This window comes from Paroedura picta, chromosome 4 (assembly GCF_049243985.1).
Source record: "Paroedura picta isolate Pp20150507F chromosome 4, Ppicta_v3.0, whole genome shotgun sequence".
In the NCBI taxonomy this organism is placed as follows: domain Eukaryota; kingdom Metazoa; phylum Chordata; class Lepidosauria; order Squamata; family Gekkonidae; genus Paroedura; species Paroedura picta.
Genome location: NC_135372.1, coordinates 73198755 through 73214674, shown reverse-complemented (window position 1 = coordinate 73214674; position 15920 = coordinate 73198755). Strand labels below are relative to the sequence as shown.

Here is a 15920-nt window from a genome sequence, read left to right as displayed (position 1 = left end):
CCTCAGGAGAGAAATAGTTCCATGATGCACAATTTCAACTGGCTGTTGTTGGATTATGAAGATGCTGAAGTAACTAAAGTAGAGGAGACACTGATAGACAAGGACTGTAAGCCTCTTGATAACAAAAGGAAAGTCAAAGAATCAGCTTCTGCTGTTGGTTTCCCAGAGATGCCTTTTGTCAACAATTCTGATATGGCAGAAGAGAATGGCTACAAACCTCAGGTCTGCAACAAGGCATCCCTATCCAGCACTAATTGTGAAACATATTCTCAAAATCTGGATACAAAATCAAATCTCCCAGATTCACCCATGAATATTGTAATAAAAGATTATATGAGCCCTACTACCTCCATGTGGCCTTCCGAGGGCCTGGGTGAAAATATACTTTCACTTGAAAAAATCAGTCTTATTCTGAGCAACAGTACGAGTTGGCAGGGCGGCATATTCACCTCTACAGAAGAATCAAATACTGCAATGGAAAAACAGTGGAAGCCCCTACTATCAGATAACAATATTCAAGAACAGACCTTGATACCAGATGAACTGCTGTCATGTTTAAAAACTGTGAATGAAAACTCTACAGATTTAATGTCTTATTTTCCACAAAGCATTGTAAAATGATTTTGTTACAAAGAAGACTGGAACAAAAAATATATTAGTGATTGTGCAACCAGAACAGGCAAAATTGTTCTGCATTTTCAACAAAAATAATTTAAATTTTACCTCAGCAGTCATTGCCTTGAAAGAGATCAAAAGATGCAGCTGGAGACACTTAAAGTATTATCTTTCCATTCAAATTCATTCTGGTGTTATAAGCAGTTCTTAAACTGTAGACTTGAAGAGGATCAGAAAAACATCTTGGAAAATCTTGCCTAGGAACAGGCACAGACCTGCTCATGAATATCAGTTCATGATGAATTTTGGACAGATCATGTTTTGTGAACTGAAGCTTGCCAACTGAAGAAGTGTGATGAGCTTCCATTAATTCTAACGCAGATCATGGTGGCTTCTAAGGGAAAAACAACTGAGTGGCGAGGAGCAGAAAGTAGGGGTGTAAATGGCTCATCTGGTTTTCACTGGGAGCAGTGAGCAGCAAGGAGCAGAAAGCAGGTGCCATGAACTAGTGGTCCCCAATCTTTTTATCACCAGGGACCGGTCAATGGTTGACAATTTTACTGAAGCCCGGGGGGGAGGGTTAGTCTTTCGCCGAGGGACATCGCTGTTGCCGCCTGAGCCCCTGCTCCACTTGCTTTCCCACTGGCGCCCATGACTTCCCACCGCCCGCTAGGGGATGCTGCCAGCAGCAACTGCGCAGTGCCATGCCGAGGGGGAGCCCCAGCCATGGCGGCCACTGGAGAGAGCCAAAGGTGAGCGGCCCAGTACCGACTGATCCATGGACCTGTACCAGTTCCTGGACCGGGGATTGGGGACCACTGCTACTAATCACTACCAAATAGTTTGGTTTACAAACCAACCTCCCAGTTCATATAGGTTCATGGTTCAGCTACAAAACAGGGACTGAAATGAACTGCTAAAGTTCAGTTTGTACTGATCCTGCCCTAACAGGTGAAGGTGACTAATCTTCCAAACTATAATAAAACAACTTATAAAATTGCAACAGCAGTTTCAAGACAGCAAAAATGGAATGGGTGTATTACAAAATGTGCTGTGGTACTTCCAGATAAATGTTCCAGAGTAGTACCAGACAACCCAAGCAAGTGAGGCCAAGCAGTATGCTGTGGATGCCGTCATGAATATCACAGTCTCCTGGCCAGTTTGATTACTCTGCACCTGGCTTCAGAGTAGAAAGCAAATTAATATGCAAATTGGCACCAGGTACAGAAAGGGAAGAGGTCTGCAGAAAAATCCTAAAACTTTAAACAATGGAGGGTGGGTTTAAGATATGTGAATGGAGAAGTGATATCTGCACATCTGCAGCAATCTGTGCAGTGCTGGCTTAGATCAAGAATAAGTATTGCTTTTTAGATACCACTTTGCTCTACCAGAAGGAGTCTCAAAGCAGCTTATAACCACCTCCTTCCTCTCCCCACAACAGACACACTGTGAGGCAGGTGAGGCTGAGAGAGCCCTGATATTACTGCTTGATCAAAACAGCTCTATCAGTGCTATGACATGCTCAAGTTCATCCAGCTGGCTGCATGTGGGGGAGCGCGAAATCAAACCCAGCTAGCCAGATTAGAAGCCATCGCTCCTAACAACTCCACCATGCTGGCTCTCAAGAGCAGAATGCAGGTACTTTAGGCTTCTAGCCTTACTGATCCCCCTGGAGAATAACCAATATACTTTCCACTTCAAGCCACTGCCCCCTTACATGGCTGGTACTGGCTAAGGGAGAGATGATGCACTTTCTACTCCAAGATCAGCACCCTGCCACCTGGCTAGGAAGTGGGGCCTGGAGCAGAAAGTATGCAGAATGCATGCTGTATTCCAGGCTTCTACCCCAGTCACTGGGGGACAGCTGATTGGGAAGTCTAGGTGACTGTGTAACACTTACTATTCCAAGCCCAGCACTTGGCTAGCAGTGTGGGTATGGCAGGGGGTAAGACTTGGTGGACAGCATGCTTATCACAGTGGGGGCCCCATAGACAACACAGGAGGGACCAATGTGATGTTCCCCACCCCCGGAGTCCTTGGGTATCCCACACTTGTTCCTGCTAAAGTTCATTTCTGATAATTAGATAGCTGAGTGCAACCAAAATAAAAGTTAATGCGTGATAATTAGACAGATGAGTGCATGTTTTATTTGCATACATAGCACAACCTCCTGTTTCTAGTTCTATCACTTTCTGATGCCCAGAGAAAGTTAGAAAATGAGAAGAGATCATCTTTAGTGTGTATCTCTCCAGTTTAGCTATTTTCCATCAAATATAATGGAAAAAAGCACATGTGTAGATATTAATAGTTCAACGAATGGTTGACCACTGCAAAACTTCTCATTATCATTGGTTCTCATATTGCATGGCAATGTACGATTTGCCTCAATTGGGTCCCTGCCAGAGAACCTTCTGGAGGAAGGATATATGCTGCCACTGCCCTCAACACTCAGCAGCCATTGCTGGGTGGAGGGCGAGGCGGGAAAAAGAACCCAGCAGCACCTGAAAGGGGAGCTCCCACAAGCCAGGTGCTGCGGAGAGGACGGAACAGCACGGGCCAGCAGATTTAAAGGGAGGCCAGCCGATCACACGGTCTCTTGCTGCCGGCTGCCTCGGCCGCCTGCCGCTAACCTTGGTTCCATAAACCCCAGTAAAGGGCTAACAGGGTTATAATGACAGCCATGGTTCTGAGCTAATCTAGATGCTAGCATTGAGTTTGACAGAAGCAGCACCCAGTTTTCCCATCTAGGATAACTCTGTCCCAGGGCTGCTTCGACAATGATTTGGAGTTGATTTGGAGTTGATGTGAGAATAATATTGTGTTGGTAAAAAAAAAGATGAATGGCTTTCTAGTAGCTGAAAACTGTCACTAGCCCCATGTGCTTGTAATATACACATTGATGATCTAAAATTAGTGACGGCTGCTGTTACAGGAAGGAAATTGTAAGACAAAACCCACACGCACCAATGTACAAGTGGAAAATATTCAACAAAATGTCATTATGCCTCCTGCTGACACTTGAACTTTACAACAAAGATAGATATATAATTTTTATTACAAGCTGAAAATGTTTCTGTTGCATTCGAAACACATAGCCCTGAACTGAAAGTTCTAGGTTTATTACAAGCTGAAAATGTTTCTGTTGCATTCGAAACACATAGCCCTGAACTGAAAGTTCTAGGTTAATTCATAGAATATAACACAGTCCTTATGTATGTCCACTTCTTGGCCTGGATAAAATGCATTTGTACCAGTGCATTTAATACAGCATCTAGTTACATTTTCTCAGTCATCCTTAGCCCAGTGCTAACTGGCATTCATCTCATATTCTGCACATACACAGGGCTGTAAATAATTGTGGCTTGGATCCTATCAAGGATCTACTAGATGTCCACTAGATGGTTTCTGCTACGGAGGCTCCTCTGTTAACATTTCCATTTGTGCAGGGGTCTGCTGAAAACTATCAGTCTTGCACAAAATGAAGTTTGGTAGAAGAAACCGACCAAACCTCTCTTGGATGTTTAAACCAGTTGCTTCTAATGCAGACTTCAAATTGGGAATATGGATCTGTGAGCATAGCAAAGCTCATCACAAGATTTTTAATTACAACAGCAAAACATTGTTCTTAGCAAAGAAATATACTTTCGATGCTGCCTTTTATGATGCACAAAAGCCATGGAGCCCAGTCCACCAGCTTGTCCTATGTACACCGTATTTAAACAAATGAGGATTGTGCAAGAGCACTGAGAACCAGCGTTTAAATGAAGCAGAAGGCAGTGCTTCAAGGGGAATAGCTCTGCATATTATTAGGACCATGCTTGCAGGTAGAAACAAATAGTAAATCATCCAAGAAAACAGTCTCCAGTGTTGAATGTACTTGTTGAAAGTTCTGAACAAGAAAAATAATGACTTTCAGAAACTGTGGAAGAGCAGCTGTTGATTTTCTGTATAACCACTGATACCTCATGGACTCTGTTACTGTTCTACAAGACAGCAGGGGGGATGACTAAACAGATATGTGCTCAACAGGGATGTTGAGGTTTTGCTGATGGTCCTACTGAACATCCCAACTGGCATTTCCAAGTTTCTGCATGCCGCCCATCAGTGGGAAGAGTCAGGATTTCTCATTCTATAACAAGACGAAGAGCACAGGTACTATTTGTTTGTCAGTGAGTGTGGTGTAATGATTAGGCTGTTCCAGTAATACGAGCAAGGGGATCACAGCTTCACTGGCCGTGGAATTTACCAGGCAACCTTGCATCTGTCACCCTATCTTGCCATAGCTTACCTCACAGGGCTGATGTGAGGATAAGACAGAGCTGGGGAGTAGCAAGTATGCAGGAAGAGTGGGTCATATCTGGGATGAGTGGCTACTAGACAGTAGCCTGGGACAAAGTTGTGCTTGAACCAATTGGTATTTGGGGGATGGGGGCTGCAGAGATGGAAATATAGCAGCAGAGACCAAGGCCTTGCTCCTACTAGGGACAGGATGATAAAGGAAAACACTAATTGGCTAATTGGCAGGTATACAGAGAGAGAGAGGCCTATCTTTGTCTCCAGCAAGAGCAGAGGACAACAGAAATAAATGACAGCTCACCCAATGCAGCCACATGTGACCTGAGGGATCAATGATGAAGGATCAAATAATCTCTGTGAGAGAAAACCACTGAGATTCCTCAGCATCTAAAGTTTCACATAAAATGAACAAGCAGCTGTACAAATCCCCCTCCCCTGTTGCTATTAACCCTTGGAAGGGAAAGAAGAGGACTAGAAGAGTTGTTTTTCATATCCTGCTTTTCGCTGCCCGAAGGAGTGGCTTACAATAGCCTTCCCTTCCTCTCCCCAAAACAGACACCCTGTGAGGTAGGTGAGGCTGAGAGAGCTCTGACATAAATTGGACTTTCACCCAGCTGGCTACATGTGGAGGAGCAGGAATTCAAACTCAAGTTGCCAGAAGCTGCCACTCCTTACCACTACCAACCAAGTAGGATGGGAAGTGGTGTATTTTTAAACAAGATGAGTGTGACCCAGGGGAGCACAATGGGTTTTAATGCAGGGATTGTTTCTATTTTACTGTGAGTTTTTAATGTTGTAACCCACCAAGAGCCAGTTTTCCGGGAGCAGCACGTAAAAAAAATCTAATGCTAATCTAATAATAAATAATAAATAAAATAAAATAATAAATCCTCCTTCCCTCTGTGCCTTACTCCAATACCCTTAACTAGGCTCAAAACCGCAAAGTCACCTGGGCTAAGGGGAAATGCTAAAATAAATAGAGCTCGATAAAGTAAGGTGGCGAGGGAGAGCATCATGCTCCTTTTAGGCTCCACTTTTGTTTTTAAAAACTCATAAAAGATATTAAAGAACAAAAATGACGTGAGTGTGAGTGGCCCCATACTGTACAGTGCTTTCTCAATATTGAGATGGCACATATAGCCTAAGCCCTAGCCAAGTTGATTCAGTTTTCAGTTACTGGTGACTGAGGCTTGTCTAGTATGGTCTGGCATTCAGTGCTGTTGTAATTATCAGATGGGACCTGACTATATTGCTTGCTTCACATGACCACTGCAATTACCAGTTTGTTTTTAGCGAGAACTATAACTAGTGGTCTCAGAGTATCTGTTGCTGTCCCACTCTCAAAACTAAGGGCCAAAGTAGCTGTTATCCTACATGTCTGGCTGCAGCAACTGTCTATCTACTCCGTAACGTCTAGTAGAATTTGCCTCAGGTCATACAGTTTCTTGTCTGCCAATAGCAGTAGACTTGCCAGCCTTTGGTTGGTAATTTGCAGAAGGCTTGGGAGGCAGGAATGGTGTCACACAGTGAAACCGCCATTTCCAGCTGGTGATAGCATCTCTCTGAATAATGTTCTAGGGTTTTCTCAAAACTCTATGTGAAATCTATAGTAATCAGAAAACCCTTGAGTTCGTACAACAGTAAGGTGACCAGATTTTAACATTGGTAAAGCGGGACACTATTGACTAGGGGGGAGGGGGTCTTGATTAAAAATGTGGTCTATATGGAGCAACAAAAAGTTTCATAGAATGGATAGAATGCAAAAATAGTATTGTAATGTATATTTTTTAAATTTCAACATAAGTACAATTTGCCAGGTAACCCCAGTTGTCCCTCCAAAAGTGGGACAATCTGGTCACCTTATACAACAGGGAAAAGTCACTTCCAGGTTCCCATTCTTTCCCCCCTCCTCCTCCATTGAACACATGCAGGTGAACATGGAGCATCAGAAGAGCCCCACTCTGGTGCTAGGCTCTAGCTGGTAAAGACTAATGTCATTACAATGAGGGGGGGCTGTGTGTTTTGGAGGAGGGGTACATTTTGATCCTATTGTGTTAAACCATTTTGAGCATTCTAAAAGGCAAAATATAAGAAAAACATAGTGGATAAATAATCACACAGAACTGCTAGATCCTATCAGCTTTTACGTTGGTGCAAGAGGGGACTACTTTTTATCTCAGGGTTCCCAGCTATGCCAGAGATAATGGGCCCCAACCAGATTAAGAGCCACTTGGGAGGGGGCTATAATGAGGAATAGAGGTGAGTGAAACTGCCCCACTCTTCTCTTGTGGCAGCAGAGAAACTGGTAGGCTCCAATAATGTTGGACTAGGAATTGAAACCTGGGCAGAGTCTGCAGTTACTTTGGCCATTCCATTGTCAATACTGTTGAATTCAGATCGATTTGAACTCGGGTCTTCCTCTTCCCCCCATCCCCATTGAAACATGAAAGTATTCTGCATGTGGTTATGGTGGTTCAGAAGGGGGGGAGCCAAGCCTTTTTCTTTCTTTTCTTGAAGGAGGGGAGGAGCAAAGCAGGGAGCCTCTTTCTTTTCCTGGAGCGGAGGGAGAGAGGATCGAAGAAGGCAGAGGAGTGAGAAAAAATCCAAGACCGACAGAAGTTGAGAGAAATTAGAGGATTCTCCTTTAAGGCAAGCTTGTCACATGGCCACCTTTGGCCAATCAGGGCATCTCTATCACAGAGGTTCAAAACAGCCTGCTTTATCTAATCCAAATCTTGAAATATTGAGGATTAAAAGCACTCTAAGATATCGCACAATAAAGAATCATAGAATCATAGAGTTGGAGGGGGCTATACAGGCCATCTAGTCCAACCCCCTGCTGAACGCAGGATCAGCCCTAAGCATCCAATAAAGATAGAGTCACTCTGGATCAATCCTCCTTGCTGCAGAAGAAAAATTTAAATCACCCAAAATCAAAACGGAAATCACATTCTGTGTAGACGGCAGGGACTGAATCGACCTGGGATTGGAATAAAAGCTCCATGCAGTTTACACCCTGGACTCAAATCTAAATTCAACAACAAAGCTCATTGGGTAACCTTGTTTGAGACATACTCTTTTTATACTGTTCCACCCACAGGTTGTTGTGAAAATGGACATTACCCTGAACTTTTCAGGAAAAAGACAGGGTAAAAAAATCATCATAGAATCATAGAGTTGGAATTGACCTCTTGGGTCACCTAGTCCAACCCCCCACACTATGCAGGACACTCACAACCCTGTCGCTCATCCACTGTAACCTGCCACCCCCTTGAACCTTCATCAGTTGGAAAATCAATGTATAGTATTACTGATTCTTCACAAGTGAATGAAACAGCAAAGTAAAACCAATTGAAAGATAAAGTGTGGAGTTACAATAAAGCAGTGGTCCCCAACCATTTTATCACTGGGTTGACACTGAGTGGGAGCCCCAGCCATGGCAGCCACTGGAGAGAGCCAAAGGTGAGCTGGCAGCAGAGTGGCAGGGCAGCCCCCGAGGCAGCAGCCGCGGAGGAGGACGAGGAAGAGCCGTGGCCCAGTACCGACTGATCCTCGAATCGGGACCGGTCCCCGGACCGGGGGTTGGGGACCGCTGCAATAAAGGATCATAATGAAAGCAAAACTTGTCATATTTATGGAATCCCACATTCTCACAGAATATTTCTCTTGATTTTGCCAACATAGGTTTTAATTTATCACAGTTTTAGTTTGAGGTCTAAGTAGATATTTAAGATATATGTAGACAGCAAAGCATACAATATAGTAGACAAATGTAGATAGCAAACTATACAATGGACAGAAGTATACACTGTTTGTTCTGTACAGAAAATATGTGTTTCATGACAATTATAAAAGTTTATAAATGGTAAGATCTTTAAAAGAAGACATGTATTACAAATATATATTTCCTTATAAAGGTACTTGGTGAATAGAACTCTCACTCTCTCTTAAACAAAGACTTTCAAAATATGGCACGTGCATGCCATTGCTGCCGAAGCTGGGGTCATGGCACCAAAAAGGTTGAGAACCACTGATTTAAGGGAAGCCTTGCAACTGGGAAGACTTTGAACAGACGCCCTGGCCAATGAGGGAAGACTTCCTTGCTACAGCATTGGAGGCACAAGGTAAGAGGCAGAGTTATTTCACAAAGAGCACAGATCTGCACATATACTCATGGTGGTCACCATGAATTAATCATGCTTGTTGCAGAGGGAAAATTTAAAGCACCTAGAATCAAAATGCAAATCGAAATCAGTGTAGATGGGAGGGAGTCATTCAAACTGGGACTGAGTAAAAAGCCCCGTGCAGACTATGCCCTTGTCTTACAAAGCATGAGTAAAAAGGAAAATACTGGGAAGCAATGAAGAAAACACTCATATTGTAGACAAATACAATATTTCAAGGTAGTTTATTTTTGTTGAAATGTGAATAACTTTGGCAACAATTAATATGCCATAATGTGTTTAACAATAATATACTCTTTAAAAGTCTAGAGTCGGGGCTTAATACTAGTTGGGATCTGTCCTGTTATTTGCAACACTGTCCCTTTAAGCTGACACGGTGACATGCCCGTGCTGTTTCCAGCTGCCAGATATTAGGGATGACTCAGCAATGCACTAACTCCATCCTACATTTGACATAATTGGATAGACAAGATTTCTTTACTGGTACGCCTTACATCAATCCTACTTTTTGTTCTTCTGGCTCGGAATTGAGCAATTTCATATGATATGCTTGTGATCTTTTCAGGGGCCTCTGGCCAGTAACTGCTGGATAATGAAATCAGAGTCCAGTAGCACCTTTAAGACCAACCAAGATTTATTCAAGGCGTGAGCTTTCGAGTGCAAGCACTCAAAGAGTAAATAAATCTTGGTTGGTCTTAAAGGTGCTACTGGACTCTGATTTTATTGTGCTACTTCAGACCAACACGGCTACCCATTTGAATTATCCTGCTGGATAATGAGTGATTGGTAGAGGGACCTTGATCTTCTTCATCAAGACAATGTTAAAGTTCTTAAAGGCATTCTACAGCTGTGTCTTCTGAACTACATCTTTGTTTACACATCCAAGATGTTACAAGTGGTATAACTGGACTTTTCCTAGTCTTCTGAACAGATAGACTGGGAATTCTGAGTACATAATGTACTATACGTGTATACATGTACTATACATGGTGTAGTGTAATGACTCAAAGAACGAGTTGTGGTCCTAGAGATTGCCCGTTCAAGTTTCACTTCAAGCAGAAATGCTCTAGGTGGACTTTGGCAAACTGTCATTATTCTGCATCAGATCCCCCTTCCCGAGTCTGCAGCATGGATCTTCCCATACTGGCCTACATGTTGACCTCATGATTATATGTGTGAAGAGCTGTGAAACACTGAAGAACATGCAATCCCATCCCTATGGCAGTCCAGAAAAGAGACAAGCAGCAGTCTCTCATCCTCCTCTTTCTCTGCACAGCAACCCCTATCTTCCTTAATGGTCTCCCATCCAAATATTACATATGACCAACCCTGCTTTGCTTCTAAGCTCTGACAAACTCAAGCCAGGCTGGGCTGAGCAGGCTGCTTTGAACACAGAAAGCACTTGGCAAACCCTAAGTGTTTTTAGTAAATACAATAGAAATGGTGCAACATCTCACACAACACCACCCACCCACTCACTGACCCACCCACCCAGGAATACACTCTTAAAATACTCATCAAAGTCTGCTTGCACTGCATAAGTTTAAAGATGCCAACCTCCAGGTGGAAGCTGGAGTTTTCCTGGTGTGACACATTTCCAGACTGCAGAGATCAGTTCCCCTGGAGAAGATGGCAGCACTGGTGGCTGGATTCCATGGCATCCCTGCTGAGCTTCCATCCCTCCCTCCCTGGGCGATGTCCCCAAATCTCCGGAAATCTCCCAACCCTACCTGGGCAACCCTAAAGCTTACTAGTATTTTTAGTCCCACTCCCTTAAAAAACAGCTGACCTCCTGAGCAGGTAAATCAATGGACCAGGCTACTTGCATGAAAACAGAAGAGCAGGCCATGCGGGAAATGATGCGCTCCCAGTGTTGTCTGTTTCCCTGGAGCCTGTCTGTTCAGAGAGATGGCTCTTTGAAAGTCCCCTTGCTTCATTTTGCAGAATCAATGTGACTTTTATAATTTCTCAGTCACTAAAATAGGGATTGGTCCAAACTGCTAATTATAGCTGTGTTACTTGTTAAAAAGAGAATGATCTCATCTGTCATTCTAAAAGTTGGTTTATGTTAATTTATTAGAAAACTGGCCATTTGAGAAAGAGAGACTGCTGCCTGTGTTTATCCATGCACTTCACTTCTGACAGAAGCTCCTGAAAGGGGGAGGGGGGGAATCAAGGTGCCTGTAATGTACTGCCAATGAAGCACAGCTCACTGCTGCACCATACGTCAGTCAGTCAGTGAATGAGGAAACCACTGCATGGGTGGGGAGAGGTAAAAGGAGAAGAGCTACTGCTGCTCTGAGCAGGCAAGAACTCCGGCTGCCTGCACACATGTTGCTGGCTTGCTCTCCGCAGTCTCTGACCAGCAACCCAAGACTTGTCAACAAGGGAAGGGTCTTGAAGCTGAACCAGAACAGCACCCAAGGGTGAGTTGTAGGAAGACACTGAGAGGAGGGATGGAAGGCACTTCTGCTTGCTAGGAATTTGTGGAGGAAGGATTCCAGGGTTTCCACTGGACAAAAGTATCCTTGCTTGTTGCTTTTATCAGGGATTGTCTGAGGCAAAAAGAAACCAAATAACTCCTTGGTTCCATTAGTGGGTCCATAATTATTCAGGATCTGTAAAGATGCTACCTTTACTGTTCATGTAATTAGTGCTATGTGCTGACCATGGTAGAGTTCACAGTACTACTAAGCCACCAGATGGCCTACAGCCCACTAGATTGTGGGGGGGACCAAAAAAGGGCACCTGAGGAATGGGCGTGAAGAACAGCTGTACTATCCAGCGGAGAAGCAGAGGGCTCAGAAAAGATTCTGTTAAAGAACTCTTAAACAAGAACTGGGAGGGGGAGGTGAAAGAAAACTGAAGCTCTTTTAAAAACTATCTCTCTATGTATTCTTAGCACTACATTTTGCCAGCCCTCAGGCAGTAATGTTTTGTGATGCCAAGTTCCTGCTTTATGTGTTTGGGATGGGGAGAGTGTTATTGCATTGGTCAGCTGTCCTTGTGCTCCTCCTCTTTTAATGTTCAAATATTTGTTTTAACAAATACACAATGAAGGAGGAGAAAGATTTTATACAGCTTACAAAAATTAAAAGATTTATCTCGTGAGAAAGTAGCGCCTTCAAAGAACCAGATTTTTAAGAAGAGTGAAGCAGGAGGTTAACAAAAATAACAGGATATTGATGTGGGGAACAGGAATAGATTTGTATTTGCTTTTTTTAAAAAAAATTGAGGGATGAAAGGTTCTTCATGAAAAAAAGCAATCCTTTAGAAAGTCACAAACAGCTTAGACAGGGGAAGGCATCACTACATCACAGGCACCATCCAAAATATGCGCTTGACACACTTGTGCCCCTGCGTTCCTCATAGTGCTCAAAACGGTAGTAGGAAACTGAATTTTCCTGGAGACAGAATATTGCCATTTTACTGCCAGAAATACATAGTGTGGTCTCCTTGTAAAGAATCTCGGCCTTGAGAAGAGACATCTGGACCCCAGGCAACTGAGTAGCCATTGTACAGTTAGGAATAAATTAACTGAAAGGAAGAAATGTGTGAAATGTTCTCTGTTCAACTCAAAGTTGCACACATTTCCACCCCCCCCACACACACTTGCAAGCATCCCTATTGAAATGCATAATGAGATTCTGCAGGTGTTCAACAGGTGTCTTACAAAATGTGCTCATGAGACATGAGTGCTTGCTAGTTCTCTCCTTTTCCAACTAACAAGACCTTTGATCAGTCGCTTTCTCGGGGGTAGGGGGAGATTTCTGGAATGCAAAGAAGGAGACCTTCAAAAGTAATGAAAACAGTTTAAAGTTGATAGAAAGTAATATAGGAAATGAATGTGTGTATGCCAGACATTATCTATAGTTAATGTATTTGAATTATCCCCAGTGTTGTAATTAGGCTCATGATTCCCAATTGGCTATTTTTTAAATAAATCAAATATGCCAGGTGTTTTTGTCCTACTGCTAATTAACTGTTATGATTCTGTGAGGTTTGGAGAGCGCCCCCTGGGGGGTCAGGGCCTTTGGCCATGGAGCTAAAGAAGAAGTCAGGCGACTAATGGAGATGGTGCACACTGGGGGTTGCAAGACTTTATTGCAACGTGGGGCTGGGTACAAAAGCAAAGGGGAAGGATTCTATATTGCCCTGCTGCCCCCTTTGCCTTGTCAGAGCTCTTCTGTGCCCCTCCTTTCTCCACCTTTACTGACCATCACCTCTTTCACTCCACCAGTTCCCAACTCCTCCACCAATATTTTTCTCTGTTGCCTTTCTTTCCTCTCTGTGCTGCATCTGCTCTCTCACTCTCTGCTCCAACTCTCTTCTCTGTCTTTTTCTACCCACACCTTGTGCTCTTTCCCTTCCTTTATTCTCCTGGGCCCACCTGACTCCTCCCCCAACCAATCTCAGGCAAGGTTTCTTTAACCCCATCCCTCAGGTCTACATCCTGGCTTCTGTTTTCCAGCTCCTTCAACCAACAGGCCACCAGCCAAGGACAGCATGCCTGGCACTGCACCACCCCTGGGCTACTTTGCCTCCCCAGCTGGCCCAGGGAGTGTCCTTCTGCAGCATTCTTCATCCCAGTGCAGGGGTCAGCAGTGAGGGCAACAAGCCCACACTCCTTGTGTCAGACCCCATCAAGTTGGCTCCAAGCCAACTTGGAAGGATCGGGAGTGATTTTACCATGGCTCTCGACTTGCGCCTCCTGGGCTGGCATGGTGGTGCTGCTCCTGCAACAGGATTCAGCAGCAACCAGGGAGCCTCCCCCCCCCCCAATGTTGCAACCAAGACCTCCTTCCTTTGTGCTGTGGGGGAATTGGCAATAACCAGCCACCCAGCCTGGAGACCCAGGATGGCTGCCAGTGCCGAGAGATCAGAACAGTAATTGGGCTTATTGCAAATTTCTACCCTGCCTTTTCATTAAAGGCTCAGAGCCATAAACAACAAATAAAAGATAACATTGGTGTGATGCTAACAAAACAGAAAAAAACTGCAGAACAAATGAAATTTCAGCCAACATTGATAAACACAGAAAAACAATTTTAAAACCAAGTTAGAAACCAAGTTTTAACACATCTGCAAGCACTGATAAAAGAACCAGACAATGTTAAAATAATTCAGTCAAATAAATAACTTTACCAGGAACCTAAGTGTTCCTAAAATAGTTGATGTTTGAAAAACTCTGGAGGAGAAGTGTCACCACCACCATCTCTTCCCGACTGTCATTAGGCCTCATATCTAGATGCAGAGTTATTAGAAGCTGGGCCTCCAAAGAATACCTCAAATGATAAGCAGAATCATATAGGAGCAGGCAGTCCTTCGTGGTATTAAGCTACGTGAGGATTTAAAGGTTAAGACTAAACTGAAAGAAATGGCAGAAATGTTTTAATGCTAATGCAACATGGTCTGCTTCACCAATCTCAGATCCTAATATGGCTGCCATATTCCAGACCATTAAGAAAATGCATTGCAATAAACTCATTTGAATGATACCAGGATATGGATAACTAAGGTCTGGTCAGAATAACTCGCAACAGTGGCGTTATCAAGTCTAAGGTCCTTTCAGTAATGGAGTCTGCCAGGGCCCAAGGGAAACCCCAATAGCACCTATACTTTTGATCCCTAAGGAAAAGTTCATCCCCATGCAGGAACATCTCCGTGAATTAAAGAGCCAAAGATAAAGAACTTACAAAGACAAAGAATCCTATGCAGAGTTATGTGGAATTTAATTCAACGGCCTTAAACTGGAGTAATTAATTCTTCATAACCACAATGATGATCCGTTCTCTTGCTTTTTAAAAATTATATGTGTTTATACATTTGATGCACAATCTGGAGTGTTGAGGAAGTCAGTATTTGTCAGGGGGGGGGGGAAAGCATGTAGAAAGTAACCTCCAAATAGGAATGCCAGCCTCCAAGTGGGACTTGGGAATCCTCAGGAATTACAGATCATCTCCAGGCAACAGAGATCAGTTTTTCTGGCGAAAATAGCTCCTTAGAAGGTAGACCGTAGGGCATGATAGCCAGTTGAAGACCTGACTCTTCCCAAGTCCTGTCTTCTGCAGGCTCTACCCCCAAAGTCTCATGTCTTTCCCAACCTGGAACTGGCAACCCTACCTCCAAAGGTTCAGAATTTGGAGATTTCAAGCCACCTGGAGAAAATAGAGGCTTAATCTGCATAGAGCTTTTTTTCCTCTGCTTTTGATCCTGCTGAATTCAGATTGATTTGAACCCAAGTCACTGTGCTCCTCCCCCCCCCCCCGACTTGAAACAGAAACCCATCTACACGAGGCTGTAAGCAGGCGGGCGAGCAGGCAGGGAGGAGTCAAGATGAGCGGAGATGGACCCCTGATTTCATCCAGAATTCAGAGAATTGCCTCCCATGCTGATCTCTCAGCCTCTCCTACCTCATAGGGGCTGAATCTTCAAGCGGGCAGGCAGGTGGGTGGGTGGGCAGGTGATTGAGCAGGGAGGTGGGGGGCATTCTGGGGGGAGATAAGACAAACGGAGATGAGACAGCAGCAGCCTCTCACAGAGTGAGGCAAATCTCTTCTGTGAGAAGTGTGAATTTTGGAGTACAGTCATCTTAAACCATTAAAAAAAATAAATCCTGCAACCAGGAACTAGGAATTCTTTGAACTGGTGCCCAGCCAGTTCAGGGAAAGACTGCATTCTTACAGCATTGGAGCTATGAGGCAGCAACAAGTTATTTCGGGGAAAGCAGACAGCTGCACGCTTACTCATGCCGATTTTCAAATATCGAGGGTTATAACCACTCCAGGATATCACGGGGGAAAGGTAGGGTCACTCCAGATCAAT

At 43.9% G+C, this 15920-nt stretch overlaps 2 protein-coding genes across 8 annotated transcripts in view; both read left to right on the top strand.

The window, feature by feature from the left end:
• The window catches only part of IL23R (interleukin 23 receptor), a 41114-nt gene extending 38384 nt beyond the window's left edge, over positions 1-2730 (top strand). For 4 of the 5 annotated variants that reach the window (XM_077333398.1, XM_077333395.1, XM_077333396.1 and 1 more), the window contains one exon: positions 7-2730. In XM_077333398.1, the coding sequence (XP_077189513.1) occupies positions 7-621 (615 nt within the window). In that variant the 3' untranslated portion in view covers positions 622-2730. The remainder of the gene's footprint in view (positions 1-6) is intronic. The other variant, XM_077333400.1, reaches the window with a different exon arrangement.
• Positions 2731-11366: 8636 nt separating this feature from the next.
• IL12RB2 (interleukin 12 receptor subunit beta 2) overlaps positions 11367-15920 on the top strand; it is a 43972-nt gene continuing 39418 nt past the window's right edge. For all 3 annotated transcript variants that reach the window (XM_077333390.1, XM_077333389.1, XM_077333388.1), the window contains exon 1: positions 11367-11521. The gene's annotated coding sequence lies outside the window, so the exon portion shown is untranslated. The remainder of the gene's footprint in view (positions 11522-15920) is intronic.